At 35.5% G+C, this 21,244-nt stretch overlaps 1 protein-coding gene across 1 annotated transcript; it reads right to left on the bottom strand.

The window, feature by feature from the left end:
• Positions 1 to 311: 311 nt before the first annotated feature.
• On the bottom strand, positions 312 to 21,027 carry LOC140230842 (lysosome-associated membrane glycoprotein 5-like). Its single transcript, XM_072310992.1, has 7 exons — positions 20,991 to 21,027; positions 12,737 to 12,864; positions 8,782 to 8,952; positions 7,864 to 8,001; positions 6,336 to 6,429; positions 4,181 to 4,375; positions 312 to 475 (listed from the first exon to the last, which is right to left on the bottom strand). The coding sequence occupies exons 1-7, from the start codon at positions 21,025 to 21,027 to the stop codon at positions 312 to 314; spliced, it is 927 nt and encodes a 308-aa protein (XP_072167093.1).
• Between the last annotated feature and the right edge of the window lie 217 nt (positions 21,028 to 21,244).

The raw sequence follows: 21,244 nt of genomic DNA, 5'->3' as shown, positions 1-21,244 counted from the left end.
CCCGAGGCAACACATCTGCGTGCCCATCACTACAGCGTGGGGGCGAGTCAAATTGTTGACCTCCTTTCTCCTCTCGCGTCTACGGGAAATTACGGGCAGTGTGCAGTTTGATTAAACACACCCCTGGTCAGACTGAGATTACTGTGCCCACGGAGTAATTGCCAAAGACACAGAAAGGTTGAGTGTTATTCGCTTCTTTGTTTTTCATTCATAATTGACCATACAACCCTGGAAAGTCATTAGTATGAGGGTATGTTTAATCAAACTAAAAGCCTCAGCGGAAAAAAAATAGCGAGGGAAAAGGGGAAAAATTAATCCATTGAACTGTAAGAAGTCCTGTCCGTAATGGCACCCATCCTTCGGCCTATTGCGTAACCGGCGATGACCACTAGAATGACCAGGGCTAGCGTGGCGCCAACTGCTATCGACGCCATGTTCGTCCCTTCCGCGGTCTTGTCGTTCTTGCAAACCTCGGCTAAAAAGACAAGAAAGAAAGTGAAAACTCCCTACGTTGCCTCAAAGTGGCATCATACTGTTTATAATTAAGAATCATCGACGACCGGGGGGGGGGGGGTGGTCAAGGGAGAATACTCTTTTGAATGTTATTTCCCGTACACAACACAACGAGTACACAACGAGTCACGTCGTCCAACTCCTTTGGAATTGAATTGTGTATTTGCAGGAAGCAACTTCATGCTTATCCAAAATGCTTCATTAACTAATGGACTGACTGCCAAACTAACAAGCAGAATAACATTATACGATATAAATCATGTAGATACATAGGTGTAATTAAGTTTTAAGTTAGTCCATTGAGTAAGTAGCCACGGCTTTCAATTATATTGGTTACGCTCTTCTAGATATTCCACTTTAATCATATATGTACGTGTATATATCGTTTTAATACATTTCCTAGGTGTGTCAGCTATACTACCTGAGATGGAACACGCCCTTTGTTTTTGACAACTTGAAATGAAGATCACAGCGGCAGCTAGAGCCATTCATCAGATTATATTCTGATATTGACATTACAATCCCAAATTTAGAAAGAAGGTTCAATATGAATTACATCGCGCAAATTATTGTGCATCAAGTGCGGGGACTCCAAGAAATGCAATCTGATGGGAGATCACAAATATTTATGCGTTGCCATGGTTACACATGGCGTACGCGGGCTCAGTGATGATCCATTAAAAACGACTTCTCGTGGCGCGTAGTCTACGTTTTGAGAAAATAAAATCCCCCCCCCCCACCGCGACAAAGAGAAAAAAAAATACAACAGACCAAAGAAATAAATGGAAAAATCTATATTTCACTCAAACAATGCATGGAAATAATGGGGTCGTCCCACATCTTTCCTTATATTCTATATATTCTATATATTCTATATACCACTTTCATTTAATGAGCTTTGCTTTTACTCTCTGAATTCTTGTAAAATGTTATTGGTTCAAGACTAGCATGCTACATGGCCGGCATCCCCGGCGTCGCTTTTTAGCTAATTACTCGCGCTCAAACGGAGCAAATATTATGCAGTTAGTGGCATATCTACTCCGTGTTCTTTGTGCTGTGAAAACGATTATGATGTGAGGAAAAGTAAGGCAAATATTAGCAGGTAAAAGAGCCTAATCGTGATCATTGTGCTGAAGGCCTTGTTAATATCACTAATATGACAGCTCCGTTGCCTGCACAATGAGAAACACTTTATATGATGTATGCTCAATAGTAAAACATTTGCTGGAGATGACTAATGCTTTTAGTTCTTTCATACGCGTGGCCGCGGTAATGTTGTACCCGTCCTTCACTGAACAGAAAGTTGTGCAGATAAAAGCTCATAATGTTCCTGTCCATCGGTGATGTACATTAGCATGAAATTGTTAAAGACATTAAATCATAGGTACATCAATTTCAGAAGATCCAATTTGAGAATACAATACTTATAACTACTAAAAAATAAATGAGTCATGTCAGTATAATATATGGTAAGACATGGAATGTCATAAATTGTCTGATTTTATGATGCTTAATGACGTGTTTTATACTAGTGTATAAAATTTATAGACATTCTTTCATCTCACATCCAAAAGTTGGGATGTTATGTTCAAATATCCTATAGGCAAACACTGACCATATTATAGAATTCTACTTGCCCCCTCCCCCCCCCCCATGATAACAATACTCTAAAAATCTTCATACTGATTCATACTGACTCATGTTGAATACAAGTACACCATTCTTCATCCAATGATTAAGTGCAAACCACATAAATAATACTTTCGTATTAATTATGATCATTCCCAATTTTGATAACAACGGAAAGAAGCATACGACAGATAGAAATACATGTACATATACCTTCAACATGTGTACAATATGCATCAAACTGTTCATTGCCAATACACAATATGTGGCTACATTGCGGTGACACTTTGACGTGGTTAGCTTACTGCTGTCTCTGTTTTTTTTTTTTCGTTTCCTCTTCTCTCTTTTCTTACTGTTGCTTTTGATCTTTCATTTATTCTTTTGTCTAGAGCATATCGTCATAATTATCTACAAGTAATATCCTCTTATACATACGTACAAGTATATAATGTAAATATATAAATTATATGCATATATATTCATATATCTATATAAGTATGTTTATCATATACTTTCGATGTATACACAAATAATAAATACTATAATTTATAACTCAAGGTCACATCCAAAGCATGGAGACTGTGCCTGCGTGATATGATATTTGTGTTATAAATTTCGGTTTCTCTTCATATATTACTCCTTATTACTCCTATACATCCTGGAAATCTGTTTGCTTGTGTCCACGATGGCGTGTGTTGCAGTTTCATTTTCTTTTGTTTCCCTTTTCTCTTTTTTTTCGTTCTTTCCTGTTATTTAATTTCATGTCAGTTGACATTGGTTTCTTTGATTTTGTTTCATATATTTGTTTGTAGTTTCATGAAGCCATTATTTGCTTTTTATGTACTTGTACATGTATTTCTGAGGGTCCCATATTGTACAAGCTTGGCTTTTTAGTGGGACCCTCCATTTCCATTCCCATCCGTGTAATATGCATATGTATATACCTTATAAATACAATTATGTTGTTAATCATCATCGCATGTATCTTGTTGACGTACGTTTATCGAAATTACTACAAATTTGTTTTGTTTATGCATTGAACATAATTTCTCCTGTTTATTTAATGGAAATGAAAATAAAGTTGAACTTGAACTTGAATAGGTACTGCCTTCCTGTACAATAATTTCATGCATGTGATTTCCTACATGGAAAAAAGGATGGAAAATAAATGTTATACAAACTTGAAACTTGAAACAAACTTGAACTTGTATACTATTTATCATTTTGTGTGAACTAGTATGATTTCAACAATGTTCATGTGTATAAAAGTAAAATCAGTTCAAATCAAATCGATAAACATTTTCACCATCCATAGAATAACGATCACTTTCTTTCAGTTGCAAATGTATTTTCATTTCTTTCATCAACACGCACACAAACACCGACAAACACACACACACACACACACACACAAACACAAGATCAGAACAAACAATTAGCTTATCGCTCAGAATTATTTACAGATAGTACCTTGCAAAGCAAATGAATATCTTTTCTTCTTCTAAATGTATGCATTCTTCAGCTTTGAGAGGGAATGCTTAAGCATTTCCTCTTTTCATGTAAATAATAACAACCGAGTTTCGGCAGGCTGTTATTGAAATACCTTTCATGTTGAAAGGAAGCAATGAAGTCGTAAAAAGAGTCCTTTAGAAATGGTAGTTATTGGGGATACGAAAGATTTATCCTTCAAATACCGATTTTAGATCTCTGTGTCCTGAACAGCCATTTCACTTCATTTTATTCCATATATTCACTTTCATTTTCAACTGAAAATATAACTGTACACAAAAATACTATGCTGAAAAAAAGAAAATCGGCCATTTATGAACGTGTTGTGATAGAGACGAGAAAAAAAAACAACAACAAAAAGCTAACAATAAATACCCAGTATCCCGTCAACCTGCCATTTCGAGAAACATTTTTGCATGTAATCATTTTCAGTTTATCTCCTTAATGACCGGTTCTTTAATTATTCTTTTTTTTTTTATTGTAAAAGATTACAAGTCCGTCAAAAAAAAAATGTGGAATGTTGTCTTACCTTCACTAAATGAATCATCCACCACGTTGTAAGGTTGGAGTTGTAAATTACGTAACTCTAGCAGGACTTTGAAGGTGTCATTATTGCTTCCGCCGAGTAGTTGAATATCGCTCTCGGCATCGCACTTTCTCGACTTTTTGGCAGGGGTCTTGAAGAACGAATCGTCGGATTCGCTGCGCACCGTGTGGACACCAGCTGTTGGGGACGACATTTTGAAAGAGAGAACAATAGTGATAATCAGCGGTGCTGTTATATAGCAACTGTCAAAACTACAGCAACAACAACAGTGTTGTACGGTGTTGAACAATTGCGCTAATGATGACTGTGATGTCTCAAGCCAATACTATTATTATTATTATTATTGTTATTATTATTATTATTATTATTATTATTATTATTATTATTATTATTATTATCATTATTATTATCATCATCATCATTATTATTATTATTATTATCATTATTATTATTATTAGTATTAGTATTATTATTATTATTATTATTATTATTATTTACTCGGCATTTTCGACATGTGTACATGGGTAAACACAAAACACATTTGATTCAGCATAACAAAGATAAGATGAATTATAAGACAGAAACAAAGCACAAATGAGAAAGAAAAAAAAAAGGCTAGATTGTGACATAGAAAACAGGGCTGCCAGGGGCAGGAAAAGGTAAACTTAATTGCCATGACCCACACGTCTTCTACCACACACCCCATCAACTATGTAGAAATCTGTACATAAAATAGCACTTACATTGTATCAGTCACAGTGACCTAAACATGCAGTCATACAGGTACAAAATGGGGATTTATGAGGAGGACAACATAATAATGTTGTATTTATTGGGCCTGCATGACCGTCATTCCCTGAAATTATATCAAAGCTACAACTTAAATCCTCGGATAGTTAAATACTCGGAATCCATCTGCAATGTATAACGTATCTGCATGGCATCTAAAAATCTGACAATGAAAATGGTTTGATGTCAAAGGTAACCTCTTCAGTGTTGGCATTGCTCTGCAAGCTGGCAAGAGGGCTCTGACATTATTATTCATTATCCCAGGATTGCCAGGTAACCAAGTCGAGGGGGACATCATGGGGAAAAACATCTTGTCCAAGGACGAAAGCACTTTGCAGGATTAAACACGGAACCTCGTTCGAAACGTTATACTCAAACAGAAATGTATCCTGACATATTTATATTTAGCAATGAAAGACATTATTGGAGTCTAATTTGACTCATACAACACTCACCCTACAAGTGTTTTGACGCTTTTCCCTGTTAACAAGTTAGTTTACTTCGAAATCAAATGTAGGCGTATGGAATAAAATATCATTATTGCAGACTGTCTGGTACTTTTTTTTTTTCTCGTGTTGCCCTTGCTTTATGGAACGGAAGGTTATACCGCTTATGTGTAAATATCATACGATAATGGATATCGGTTATAAGTTAGTTTGAGACTATTTAAGAGATAAATATGGGCATTTTGGTTTTAGAAAGCCAGCTTGTCGTCCAATTAAAAAAAAAAGTATTATGCAAATCAGCATAAGGTTATCGATCTCATTATTGTCCAGTATTTCTTTTGATGCATCCATCAAGTAATATCTTTCTTTTTTTTAATGGCATATCAAATTCACTGGCATACAATTTTTTTTTTCACATATAAAAATTGCGATGGTCCCATTTTCCAAATTCCAATATTGCGCTGTTATATAAGAGCATCTCTATACGCCAATCATTTCGTGTGAGAACTATGTGTCGATAGTTAAACGAAATGTGAACAATGCGGGAAACCCGAAAAGTCACATTAGCATAAAATCAGGGGCGGATCCAGGAATTCCGTGAAAGGGGGGCGGAGCCTTAACAGAATTAAAGAGGGACGCCAGCGCGCCCCCATTTGTTCTTTTTATTTCTTTTGTTTTAACAAAATATAAAGAGGGGCGCGCGCCCCATGCCCCCTCCCCCCGATCCGCTGCTAAAAATGACTATGACTTTAATAAACAGAGAGGAATGAAACATTTTGTCATGTTTGTACCAAGACCATTTCGTTTTAGGCAATTTTCCTTTACCTTTCTCTCTCTTTTTTTTTTATTATTATAAGAAAGCTCCTATAAAACATACAAATTTACTGCGTCATCACTCTTACCTCTTGCCGGGTTCTTGAAGTATGTAGGGTCGCTCATGTTATACGTGAACTGCACTTTTCGCGCCTTCCAAGATTCCTTGCCATCGGCTGTCGTCTGCGAATAAATCACATCAATAGCAGCAGGTGGCATAACATTGATTTATTGGTTTTGTTTGTTTTGCTCTGTTGCCAAAGTCTTGGGGAAAAGATCAATTGCTGCAAGTATGATCATGCTTCATTTAACACTTACACCATGGAGCTATCTCCATGCTTACACATTTTACACTAATCTCAAACAGATCTTGAGAGAGAATGTGTGTGTGTGTGTGTGTGTTTGTGTGCGTGTGCTGTGCATTCGTGCGATCAATGCAATGTTGTTGTCTTTGTGTGATGTTTTGTGTTGTTTTGTGAATGTGAATTCTATGGCACTGAATTGAATTCGAATAAAAAAAAAAAAAAATCATGAATAATCTTTGAGACGTGATAACACAGTCACCTTTTTTTTTACCTTGTATTCTAAATGTCTTTTGCAATCATCCACGGTGTACTGATATTTGAAAACGATTCTACATGCTACAGCTTTGAATCACTATTGCAGATTATGACGAAGTTAAATTTACATAAATGATAGCAACTCATATTTTCAATGTTAACTCACATGAATATGTACTTATAACTTTACTTGACTGAGCAAGCAAGCTTTGATCGTTTTTTACTGTTAGAAAAATGTTCAATATCCAAGTACATGTCACAGACTTCAAAATATTTAAATCAAATTATCTACATAAAAAAAAAGTCTTGTCAGTCCGTTCTAATTTCTGTTTGATTGATTGTCGGTACTGTATTGCAATTTTTTGAAGTTACAGCAATAAATTCAAATTGAATCTAAATTATGATATGTTCATTGTACCTAAATCTGTTGAATTAGAAAAATGTAAACCACATTTTCCCTTTTCACTTCCAAGTCAGTACGGTATGATAATGGCAGAATTTCATTCTTGTCTTCAAACATTTCAGGAAATTCCACTTGGTTGCTGTTGTTTGTTTTAATGCAAAAAATGACAACTTTTATCCTAGGTCACGAATTCTTTAGAGTATTTCAAAAACATTCTCGATTCATAGCAGTCATAGCCTGTTTTGTTCAATAAATGAGTGATACATAATTTGCATGAAATGATGTTTGGACAGATGGACGAGGGATATGTTGGTGTGTAACTTATATACTTTAACCTGGGCCGAAATGACCACAAAAAAAAAGAATGTTAAGCTAATATCTTTAACATCTTTCTCACCTTGATACAATGTAGTAATGAATTGGCTGGTATTTTATGTATCATGTATATATTTTCAACGTGATTTGCATCCCTCACTCTGACAGAATTCGTGGCATTACCACATTCTGAATTGTATACTTGTGCATTGTTGTACCATAATTATTATGGTCAAGTGTTCTCATACTAGGATTCAATATTATTATACGTAGATATAAATGGTGCATAACATAATATACATAATGCGTCTTTTCAGGAAGAGGAGAGATCTGTCTTACGTTCTCGAAGGTAAACTTAAGGTTGTATTTTCCCTCGCTCCACTGGATTGACAGCAAGGCGGGTAGGGCGGCCGACCCGCAGGACCCAGTGGCGGTGGCTTTACGAGGCAGGGGGACGGTAACCTCCTCTTCTTCGCTCTACAGAAAATTACAACAAAATCATAATTTCACAAAGACTGAGGAATTATTATAGTTTTGCCTATGTAGAGCGGCTAATTTCCGTACAAAGAACATTACAAATGGAGAGAAAGAGAACTGGTGGATTTTGCCTGTGAGCAAGGTTACAATGAGGATGAAAATTATGATAATGATAATAATAATGATAGTAATAATTATCTGAATTACTCCTGTCATCTACATCTACATGTACGTCGGTACTCAGCAAAGTCCAATTCTGGATATGATGCTACGGATACTGTCGGTGACAGTATATTGTGCTTTAAAGGTCGCTTTCTCTTTTTTTTTCAGTCCAATATACATAACTCATTTTCACATATCCTCACAAGATTTCACAATACGAGGAAAGCTATTCAAGAGCTAGGTATCTGCATCTTCCACACTATTACTGTACTACAAGCTAACACTTCGCGCTAACTGGAGTTAATCAAAAGACGGCTGCAAATGGACGTCTGAAAATTGAACATTACTTGAAGAGTTTGATCGCAAAATGGATTGAGCGCAAATCAACATAAAACATTTTGACTGATATTTCACCTGTTGCATGAAAAGAAATATTGTTAAGTTATTGAAAATACCACACATTTTACTATCATTTGATTTTTCCTTATCTTTTCGCGGTTATGAATTTCTCAAGTTGACAAAAATGGAAGTAACACGTTTTGTGATCACATTTTTATCAACTTGTTTGCATTCTAAAAGTGGTCGCCTTCTCTCTCTCTCTCTCTCTATTAAACTAACCTCTTTGTTGCTGTAAAATATATTGAGCACAGCTGAGAAGCACGCGCGAATACAGGCGTTCCCTTCACCATCTCGAACAGTAAAGTTAGCTATCTCGGCGTGAGAGGGCGCTATTGTGGTTGCTTGTGTCACAATGCTGTAGTTCAGCGGTTCAGGTACAGACTGGGGCGCCTGCAGCGAAAAGGTAACATAATTATAGAAAGAAAAGAAGAAACAAAAGGTAGCAAATTGGTTACTATCGAGATAAAGTCAGTTTACTGGGTGGACAAAAACAATGTTATGGAAAAGGAGCTCTTACTGCCATATCTTCAAATGACGCACACCAAGACACAAATTGTGTGTAATTGGAACAAGCAATCATGGTTGTTTGCTGAACTTAAAAAGCTTAAAAAGATTAAATTAAAAAAAGAAAAAGAAAAATACAAAATATATTGCTTGTCTACCTTGCGGTAAAAGTCTGTTGCAATTCATGTTATAGCATTTCCAACATTTCTTGTAAATAACACTTGATGAAGGGATTTCTATTACCTCGCAATATGTAATTAAACCATTGTAGTTACACTACAGATTCTGAGAGTCTGCCCTGTAGTCAGAGGTGTTCTTCAACTTTTAAAATTCAATCAAATAGTTGAACTAAGCCCATTCAAAAGTTTGATCCATCCAATTCTTTTTCTTTCCGCCCATGCACCATTTTTATCCACTAGAAAAGGTCACATTCCATTCCCCTCTCTGAGTAATGTTTCATCCAGCTTGCGTTGTCGTTTTTAACTTTGATTATGTACTGATATTTTTTGTTTTAATTACAATCATTTTGTTACACGTGTAGTGAAATATAAATCGTAACCAGCAGACAATTAACACAATATTTTTTTTTAAACTGGCTTATGAATTAATATACGTCATCAATTGCAAAATGATCGAAACACCATGAATTTTTTTTTTCAACAATAAGAACAACGTGGATATTTCAAAATGACTGCTTGAGAAATAATGCTACTTTTTTCTTCAAGTGATAGATATGATAAAGTAGTTTACCTCACGAATATTACAGAGGGCCCGAAAAAGAGCGATTTTTATGACCATTGTCAAACGCTTTGCAGCGGAGGTCAAATATCAGTCAGTATACTCGGAAACATTTTTAGCAACAAATTGAACTTGTTTGTACAATTTCAAATACATAATTTTCAAATGTTAAACAGTCGGCTTCTTTCTGGGCCAATATGTAAACATATCTTATTAATTCATTCTGGTATATTCAGACAGAAAGTGGAATGTCTTGTAACAATGAAGCATAACGTTCATATTGCTAAATGTATCTACTTTTATTGACACATGAGTACAGCAGGATTTACTATTACATTATTTTGTTGAGTTGAATACATTTTGGTGGTTGTTGTTGTTGTTGTTTTGGGTGGGTTTTTTTTGTTTTGTTTTGCTTTTGTTTTTTGCTTGAAATTTAGCAGGCTAGAAAATGTATCACAAAATGATTGTAGAAAGATATTTTAACTTGCGTTGCATTCAAACCTGCTACACGCCATGTGGCGCCATAGGGAAAAAAAAAGGTCTACATTGTTATTTTTTGTCACTAATGTACTGATTATGTATTAAAACGATTTTTTCCTTCTTATAAGAAACCTGAGCCTACTATTAAGTAGCCAAAACATTACTATCTCTTTGATAACAAGCTTCTCCCTTATCAACATAATATATAGAATGCAACTTTAATCACAGCATTTTTTGAAGTGTTCAATGTGCAGGCAATTCTGGTATGATAAAGAAAATAGAAGGACTTTGAATTAAAGACATCAATATAATGTCTCAGCACTTCTTACTTCAGTGTTGATCATTTCCTTACAGTATGTTGCATGTGTATGATTATGCCTATGACACCAGCAAAATGCATTGTATTCCAAAGCAAATTAATGTCAGCATCTCATAGATATTATTCCAAACGTCCTGAGATCTTTAAAAAAAAAACCACTTGCTTCTATATAGTGTGCATATACATAATAATAATAATAATAATGATAATAATAATAATAATATATATATATATATATATATATATATATATATATATATATATATATATATATATATATATATATTCGGTGGGGGCGCTGTGGCATAGTCGATAAGACTCTCGACTCCCGATCGGAGGACCCGAGTTCGATTCCCGCCCAGTGCTTACGTCCTTGGACAAGATGTTTTTACCCACCATGTCCCTCTCGACCCAGGTGTATAAATGGGTACCTGGCAACGCTAGGGTAATAATAATAGCAGGGCCCTCTGGTAGAGCAGTGGCAACACTGAAGAGGCTACCCTGGATAAATAAGACCTTATTATTATTATTATTATTATTATTATTATTATTATTATACATATATGTATATATATATATATATATATATATATATATATATACACATATATATGCGTGTGTATGCGTGTGTATATACTATGAACGCTTCTTAAAATAATGCAGCGTCAAGGTTTCTACAGTTTGCAGTGTCCATTTTCAAACTGAACCTGGCAGTATACAGTTAAAGGGTTGCAGCTTAAACTATACTAATGACAGAATTCCAATTACGGTCAGATCCATAACGAGATATTTTATTGCGTTGAACTCTTCAGACTACCTACGCTCTTTAACGTACATGCTTCTTTGCCAGAAGTGGTAGCACTATAACATCTGACGTCCGTTTTCTTGAGTGGCTGAGTTGTTTCAGGTTGTTATGTTTGATTGTGATGGATTCAGTTGAGAAACGAAAGGGACAATCGCATCATCAGACACACACTGAGAGATTTGGGTAAGGGGCTTGTCTCATTGGAAAGAAAACATTAGAGCCAGATGCTGGTGTGCCTAACATAGTTGTCATATTCGGATTGTTTGCATCGTCTGCGTATTCCTCTTCTCGGGAAATGGGGTTGTCTTTTCTTGGAGGGAGGGGTGGGGGGTGAGGGAAGACTTTCTGAAGTTATTGAGAGACATCCGCCTCGTAGTATCTGCGACTTGACCGATGTCCCGTGACGAGTGTGTCTGTGTGTTTGCGTGTGTGTGTGTGTGTGTGTGTGTGTGTGTGTGTGTGTGTGTTTGCGTGTTAAGGGGTGGGGCATTGGCTTTATTTGCAAAAAGGTAAGAAGAAGAGCCCTACATTTATTGCACTACGAAAAGTAACAGGATTTCTCATTCTCTCCTCGTGAAATGGAGCAACATGATACGCTAAAATCAAATCAAACTAGCCTAATATTCAAAAGAATTCGTAAACAAATTAGGAAAGGGACCCTTATCTATCGCTGACTACTCAATAATTTGATGCTTACAATCTCAATTGGCTGGGAAGCCTGAAGGCAAGTCTGGAGCTTAAATGTAATTGTGTTTTAGAGAATAAATTTCCTTTGTATACCTGCCAGGCAAGTAGATAATCCAATGTATAACTTTCCATCACATCTTGAGAAAAAAAACAAAAAACAAAACAGAAGTAAAGTCCAAAAAAAAAGCCCGAAGCTATCTTGAACGTTTTTCATTTGCAGCGGGTTTCTATAGTAAAGAGAGTTATAAGCGATACAAGTTATAGTTTTAGAAAACACGTGTTGATGAAGAGAGGTGTCTCCTCTGTGCTTAGCATCATTTACACTGTACGTCAATTTTATAGGGAAGGATACGTTGTGTACTTGACTTATTCTTGCCAACATTTCGTGTATTTAACTCTTCTCGTGCCAAAAGTCAGATATGCTCAAATTTCACACATACACCTAAATGGACAAGAAATTAATGTGGGATGCAGAAAATTAATCCAATTGGTTCCTTCTTTGTAAGGGCTCGGTGTATTGTTGATGGAATCCAAAGCAACGAACACACAACTGAAAATCGCAATAGACAAACAAACGCACAAAATAACAGCAACATCAAAATCCTCATGTATCATATCCACGATATCACTGGAATTTATACCTCGCTACTTGCAGCTGTTTCAACGGCTCCAGTCTCAGGGTCCAGGAACGGCGGGCCAAAGTCCCCTTGGCCGATGTCGGACTCTTCATTGTCCTCCGACGCTGAGGGAGCCTGGCACTGTACGCCAGCTGCAGCAGGAGGAGAACGACAGAAGTCAATTTCAAACAAAGACTGGCATTGCAGTACAGATCTATAGTTGATTATTATCCATCTTAAGGTACAGTTGACCTTTGGGAGCAGTGATTTCCACTTATCAGATTTGATGCATATGACAGTGTGTAGGTCAGTTTTATCACAAAACATCCTACCATATACAAATTTCGCAATAAAGCCTAAAATGTAAGGAGATATCACTATTTTTCTCACTAAACCATAACTGTAGACGGTTTAATCTAGAAAAACTTTTATTATAACTATTGTTCATATTTTGTATATTTAGCAATACTTAACATTGATTATAATGACTAAATTTTTTGCATTGGTTGTTCCTTTCCGAAACTCACATTTTCGAAGTATTTTAAAGCACAGGGGCTTGGTTTTTGTTTCATCTGCAAATGGTAAATAGTGCCTTTAAAAGAGAATCCATGGTTCTTTTATGACGATTTTGATTTTATCAATATTTTGATTTTATCAATGAAATAAATCAACTTGAACTTGAACTTGAACTAGATAAAGATTTACAAGTTCCCTGTGACATAGAAAATGCATTTAACTCGCTTTTTCCTTAAAGAGCAATGTTTAAGTAAAACAGCAACAACAACAACAAAACTGGCTACCTTATGTTTTAAAATTTCATTTATTCTTACCCAATAAATTTATACCCACAATTACATTCACCCAGGAATTCTATCAGCTGACAAATCCTTAAGACAATATGGACCTAATATATATGGAATGCTTTTCCAAATCTTTGAACATCTATCAATCTATCATCAATTACATCTTTCTTTGGAAAACTTTTACGAGAAAATTCAAAGAAATTATGACAAATAAATAGATACGTATGTTAGATTGTTCATGAAAGGAATGATTAAATCAATAAAAAGCAGTATTAAAAAAACATGTAGTAGTTAGAACGGTTACAGTTGTTATCTTACATCTAAAAATTTCCAAATTATAATTTCTATTAACTTTTTGATAAAACTTGATTTTGCACAAAAATATGTACTTATTATCATTGCTATTGTTTTAGTTTCGTTTGTATATTGATTTCTTGAAAAGTTGCTGAGAAAAAAAAAAAGATAATGGAGAATTAAAGCATTGGACTGTCTGTATAAGGTTCCAGTCAACTTTAGACGAGTAGGTGTTATCACACATAATCTATATCACTGATCGTTACTTTTTGCATATAGGAAACTTATACACTACAGGTGAGTTCATTTTGAGTTATCCCATTTAAACTGAACTCATCTTGTTCATGAAAATAGGACACTGGTGACTTGGATAGAGCTGGTTGGGACATGTGTTAATAACGCAGTCTGACATTTTCATCTTGCAATAATTTCAATGTTATTTTGTGATAGGAATTCTGCGATTATTACGATCTTAAGATCATTTCGTTTAAGGTCTACCTAAATGAGGCGTTTTTGCAAGAACTATAGTGAATATACTATAGAGTACAACAATAGAATACAAAGAGTAAATAATGTTGCGGCCTGAATTTTTATTTCGTTGTAACCGGAATGGCGTTATAACCGTTTTCGTTATAACGTAAGTATAACGTGAGTACACTGTGTATGTGTGTATTTATATATATGTATATATATATATATATATATATATGTATATAAAACATTATAGATATATGTATACATTGCATGTATATGAGCGTATGCAGGGGAGATCACTTTTATGTTTATTGTGCGCAGAGAATGTGAAATCACATGAAAGAACTGTAATTTGGAGATCGTCACGTTTTATCGTCAGTGATATTACCTAATGAGTAACCGTTTGCCAACGCTCATCGTGTTGTCGAATGCTATCCCACCGACTTTGTTAAAATGTCACTACCTACTTGATTGAATATTCCTGAATACAAAACAAGACGTCAACATCCTGTTTTCCTCAACCATGCGTTCTTCCTCTCCCTCGGATCTTCACGAGGTACTTGGCCAACGCATCTGATCAGTCCACCCTCCCCCACTTCCCACCCAACCCCCCCCCCCAAAAAAAAGAAGAAAAATTGATATGGCCATCCCCAAAGTACCACAGACATTTACGCGACACTGCTCAACAACGTTTCATCATAAAGTGTACAACTCAACATTCGTCAGACTAATGTAATATATTAAGAACTACGTAAGTTTAAATTTTCATAATGATCACAGTTTTTTACGAGGAAATGCCCTGAATTATGTGTGAAATCTCTTCACACTGTGGAATTTGAGGGTTTTAACAATGTGAGCACATTGTGAGTCATCAATTCAAGGTTTGATACAGAAAAAAGAACATAACTATGTGAACTCTCTGTTAAAAAAAAAATATATATATATATATATATATATACCACAGTGTGAAATCATCTCCACACTGTTAAGTTTGAGGATTTTTACTTAGTCGACTATATTGTGTACACATATTATGAGACAATGTGTTCTTTCCAGCAGAGATATACTTTATACTCTCTCAAAGAAATTTAAGAAGAATGATATCCTTTATATTATATTGTTTGACATTTGTAATGATTTAGCAGTAAAACGGTAGGCGGGAGAGAGGGTAAATTTTGTTGAATTGTCAAGAAAAGATTGATTCTTCATGATTTTAAACGGATAACCTCCTGATGACCACTTTCCCCGCTGCGAAACAAAAAAGCCTGCAAAAAGGGGGTTCCTTTGTAAGTTGCATCATGCTAGTTATGTTATCAGACAAAATTGAGAGGGGTAACAAACTTTACTGAAGGAACCCAAATTCATCACATTCATTATGTTTTATCCTGGATTCCCCAAACTGATCTTACTCAGGATGTACTTTGCTTTAAACGCGTTTATGTCAGTGACAGATCTGAGACGCTACATGATGATTAAAACAAAAGTAAAAACAAATTAAAGTTAACGTAAACAGGTTTGTGTGCAGTGACTGTACTAATAAATTATGAAGACACAACACAGTGATAATATGTATCAAGTAAGTTTTACGTCGTGTCACAAGCGAAATGTTTTGTAAACGTTGATATAGGCAAAGCAAACGTAAACGAATATACCCTCGAAAATTTCAATGTCAACTTCAGTTTAATTGCAAATCAAATAAAATCAAACCTCCTTTTTAAATAAAAATGGACGGGGATTTGCATAATCATCCTGACTTTAAATCGAGCAGTGAAATGCGTGATAAAACATCAAAAACCAATAATGGTATCACCTCTCTATTCATATTCACGTAAACATCACACGATTAAAAAAGGGGAGCCACACCCATGTAATTATTAAGCCAGAATGACGTGACTGTTAAACCACATCCATTCTATCATTATTTTTCTCTCTTATTATTACCCAATCTCCCCTCCCCTCGGTTACGGGCGTAACATCAACAAAAAAAAATAGGATTATTCATGCGTCTTCTTTATACTCCAGTGCATCTTCGCTGACGCCATGAAGCACCCACAAGTACTGAAATCGTCAGTTTAAGGGTTGGTAATCTTGGAACAAGTGACGTGAGGTTTGCTCGGTCCCACATCAAAAGGTCAAGAGTTTCCCTTCGTTCTTTTTTCCCTACCCTTCCTTACTTACATTGACAGATTTAGATAGGCCTACCTGCGTGTTATGCTGTGTACTTTAATATATAAAATTACCGTTTCAGAGCCCGTAGTGAACACATATTCACAGCAATTTGTGACACACTGTGGAATCCCAAAAAGAGAGCACACTCGCCTTGTTGTATATATATATATATATATATATATATATATATATATATATATATATATATATATATATACACACATATAATATCAACACATGCTTGAGAAAATAAATGATTGCATAGAGCAGTGTCAAGATAATTAGCACATACCTACATTTTCCATTTAACCGTTAAAAAAATGATACATCCATCTCCTAGTATAATAGATCAAAGTTATTTCTTTCCCTTGGATAGATTTTTTTTTTTTAATGTTCACACATTATCATTATGATTTCAGTTTTGACAAAGGTTTGACTGGGCTGACTATAAGGATAAGATTTGTACCCTAATTTCATGAACATGTATAATGCCAAGAGCAGGATTTTACATGCGCGTACGGCACAATGGGAAAACACCGCTACGTATCACGACAGTACTTCTACTAAGTATGCAAGGAAAAACTTGGGTGGTTTTAAAAGACACAAGTCACTATTTGCTATTCGGGTGATTTATGAAGTGTGACACAGGCTTAACCGTAGGTGACTATAGATATAAAATTTTGTTCATTGTGTTAATCCTAACTGTATCACCTAACATACCACAATAACAAATATAATATTGTACAATGCATATATCGCTTTAACGGAATACAGCATTCAGGCAATAAATATGGTAATATGATTATAATACATGTATATGAGTATATATTTTCGTTTCATTTCATTTCATCTATTTCATTTCAAATAAAAAAAAATAGAAAGTAACAACACTATGATACACATAATATATATAATATTGTATATATATATATACATATATATATATATATACATATATATATATATATATATATATATACATATATATATATATATGTGTGTGTGTGTGTGTGTGTGTGTGTGTGTGTGTGTGTGTGTACATTATGTATAAACATAATGTCTTGTCCTATCTGACGCATAATTCCCATGACGTTCGGCTCCCGTAGTATCGACACACTTAATTCCATAGACACACAGTCGTGGAAACTGAGATATACTAAACCACTGAATTTGAAACAGTGATAGATCGGGGCATACCATCTTCTAGTTTTCTAAGTAAATAATATCTCTATGTGATTAATAGGAGCCTGTCAATTAATGCTACGTTGTGTCAATAAATCGGACTCGGAACCCTCTCCTCCCTTCGCACCGTCTCTCCAAATGAATATAGGTTATATCACGCTCTCGCTTTCTCTTTTTCTCCCCCTCTCCGTCCCTGCATTCTCTCTTTCTTTCCTCACCAAAGTGAATTTCTCTTCCGCGAATAATTGGTGAGCGATGTCTACGCGCTCGCCCACGAGCGTCAGTGCATCGGTGGCGTCAGCAAAATCCGGTGCATAGAATTGTACAGGAAACGTTACAGTGTGCTTTTTTTTTTTTTTTTTTTTTTTTTTTTGCTCTTCTTTGTATGGAAATATCGCCGGAAATGAATTTTTTTCATTGGGCATACTGTCAAACTGCTTCGAGGGAAGTTCAATTCCATTACAATTGCGCCTATATAACACACCGCAGTGGGAAAATGTCCAACGACGCTGGAGACATGTGGGTGTATAATTGATAAGTTATCTCATTATACAGTATGTCCCCAAGAAAATACAATCAGATTTTCGCATTGATAACACCCAATATGATTAAACTGTCTAAATGCTACTTCAAGGTCTTAAAATATAACATCTTAGCTCTATTTTGCAGAAAACCCCATTCAATTTGGTAAAGCGGTCACAGAGAAATGTGGATTGTTGTAAAGCATGTCATGAGTTTGATTCTTCCAAGTTTAGCACTTCGATGCTCTTGTGTGTGAATACAATAGACAAAACATGGAGGGAAGAGATTCCTGACATCCTCTACAAAATTCCTCATTTCTCTTTGACCACTGAAGCAAATCGAATGGGGTTTTCTGTAAGATGTGGGCAATGAGTTATAGTTTCATACCCTGAATTTGTATTAAGATTGATTCTCTATTTCTAAAGATATCATTGCGGAGCTCCCGTTGTAATTTATTTTTGGGTATGATTCTCGTTATGTCCTAGCTCTACATATTCTACACACGTACGTACTCTCAGTGTATAGAGATAAAATGTATATATACAAATGCCTTCATATTATGAATGCGTGCATGTATGTATGTATTTGTATATTAGGTTATACTATGTATATAATATGCACAGTTGCATTGTGTTTACACAAAATATCTGTACACACGCATGTAAAACTTGATGTGTGTATTTGCATACGGATGTTATACATAATCCACAAGGCAAATACAGAAACACAAAGAAACACCTTCTTATTTTGTATATGTAAGAGGGATCAGAGTAATTAGTAATTTTGATAAAGATGCACTGTGTCACCACGTCGTCAATTATAGTGGTTTTATAGTCCATTCGTTTTGAATGCTGTACATCATGTAGGCCTACAGTACATGTAGAGACATTGCATCTCATTTCGTTCCTTCAAACGCAGGAGCACGCATATTAACAACCACAGAAGCATACACCAAAAGAAACACCCAGTCAAAATTATTACAAAATACACGTATACATATTAATTATTATTTACATTTTCGTTTAAACTGTGGGGGGAAAAAATATCTGTGGAAAATGTATGGATACTAAGAGTAATGATTAGTCTCGGCTCCTATAGTGTAATTGTCTCATAAGATAGTTGTCGTGGTGAACTGCCCACAAAGAATGAGAATACTCGAAGGTAATTATTGATAAAATGATCACGGATGATAATCATGTAGGTGTCCATTATCACACATGAACGAAAGCACACAATCACACACACACACGCACACACACACACAAACACGCACGTGACATGTATATCCGCATACGTGTGTGTGTATATATATTAATTCATATTTTGTATATTTATATTATATATATACACGTGTGTGCATACAATGTCATGTGTGTTTAATATAATAATAATAATAATAATAATAATAATAATAATAATAATAATAATAATAATAATAATAATAATAATAATAATAACAATAATAATTGACAGTGCTTATATAGCGCATAACACAGAGTGCATAATGTCCCTATGCGCTCAAACATAGATTATACAAATACATACAATATTCCAATTGTGTGATGTGTTCCCAGTTGTCATGGGAGTAGTATGAGTAGTATGTTAGTATGAATCCATATTCTACATGGAAGGCTGTTGTACAGGTAGTGTGCTTATTAAAACCATCTTCGTCTCTTCTTTTAGGCCCCCTTGATTTGCTGGATAGCTACACGAAAGGACTACGAAATAAGGAGAGATCATGCTATAATGACTCATCAGCTACACCAAAATGGCTATAGTTCTTTATCCTCTTCTTGTTGACAAACGGCTCGCAATAATGGTGAATCCCACACCATGATGAAGAAAATATCGAAGAATAGAGCATCAAGTGGAGTAGTATCAATAATCAGTAAGTAAAAGATGACGAATTTAAAATGATTTTCCTGTTTTCATGAACTAGGCGGTATGTCATCATCATGATTTAATGGTATCTCTTTAGTGGCGCTGAAATGTCTCTCATGATAGGCTTTAACACATGGATTTCAAAGCACTCATACAAAACAATGACTATCAACAAAAATTAAAGAAAATGAGAGATTCTTGAGTTGCATATTACCTGAATAGCTATGGTTAAATGATTAGTAACCCAAATCATGTTTGTAAATTTTGCATAATAATACTAAGTGGTGTGGAATTTGATTTTCTTTTCTATTCATACCCCTTTTGTACTGCCGTTTGCTTGACGAAATTCATTTTTATTGCCGAATCAATTTGAATATGGAGCAGAGAATCCCTTCAATTACACTCATTTCGGCAAATAATGGTGTGGAGGAATGCCTTCGATACTACCGCCATGTTTGCTTTTGGCGTACAAACAGTCTAGATCGTTCTTCGAAACCCTGCAAGCACTGGGCAGGGATGTTTTTATAGAGACATAGAGAAAGTATTCAGGGAGTCAGCGAATCCACGAATCATCAATCCAAATTTATCAAATAATGCAGCAATGCTGGAATTTACTCGCTGAATCATTTTCATAGTACACGTGCCCCCGAATATTTCTGACATACAAAATGCTCGCTAGCTATGCTATCTCCCTCTCTCCCTATCTCTCTTTCTATCTCTCTCTGTCTCTAGCTCTCTTCCCACACACAAAATGAGGTGTGATTCTCATTCACATTTTTAATCAAGTGCGTGGGTCGCTCGTTCCTAACTTAAAGGTACGTGGCTAGACATCGATGGTTCGATGCTAACCTTTACAGTGACCATACAAAATTCCTTTACCGTATGGAACACGACATTCTGTCCAATTGGTTTCAAAGATACGAGAGTGCTGTCCTTAACAGTCATCTACTCACCGGATATTAAAAGCAGCAGGGCCAGTCTCAGATACATCGTAAGATGCCGGTAAGCTCTCGTCACCTTGTCTCAATAAAGCGGGCAGATTGCTCTTGTCAAGTCCACCTTCCGCCTACAATCTCGCGATGACAATTCCACTGATGCCTGCAGCAACGTGAAGAGGTACGCTAAGTTGCACGGCGGACGATCTAGGAGAACCCCCGTGCCTACGATTGCATTATGTCAGGGTTCACGCGCATAGTGAAAGTATGTA

This window comes from Diadema setosum, chromosome 1, assembly GCF_964275005.1.
Source record: "Diadema setosum chromosome 1, eeDiaSeto1, whole genome shotgun sequence".
Lineage (NCBI taxonomy): Eukaryota > Metazoa > Echinodermata > Echinoidea > Diadematoida > Diadematidae > Diadema > Diadema setosum.
This window is presented reverse-complemented; position numbering and strand designations above follow the sequence as displayed.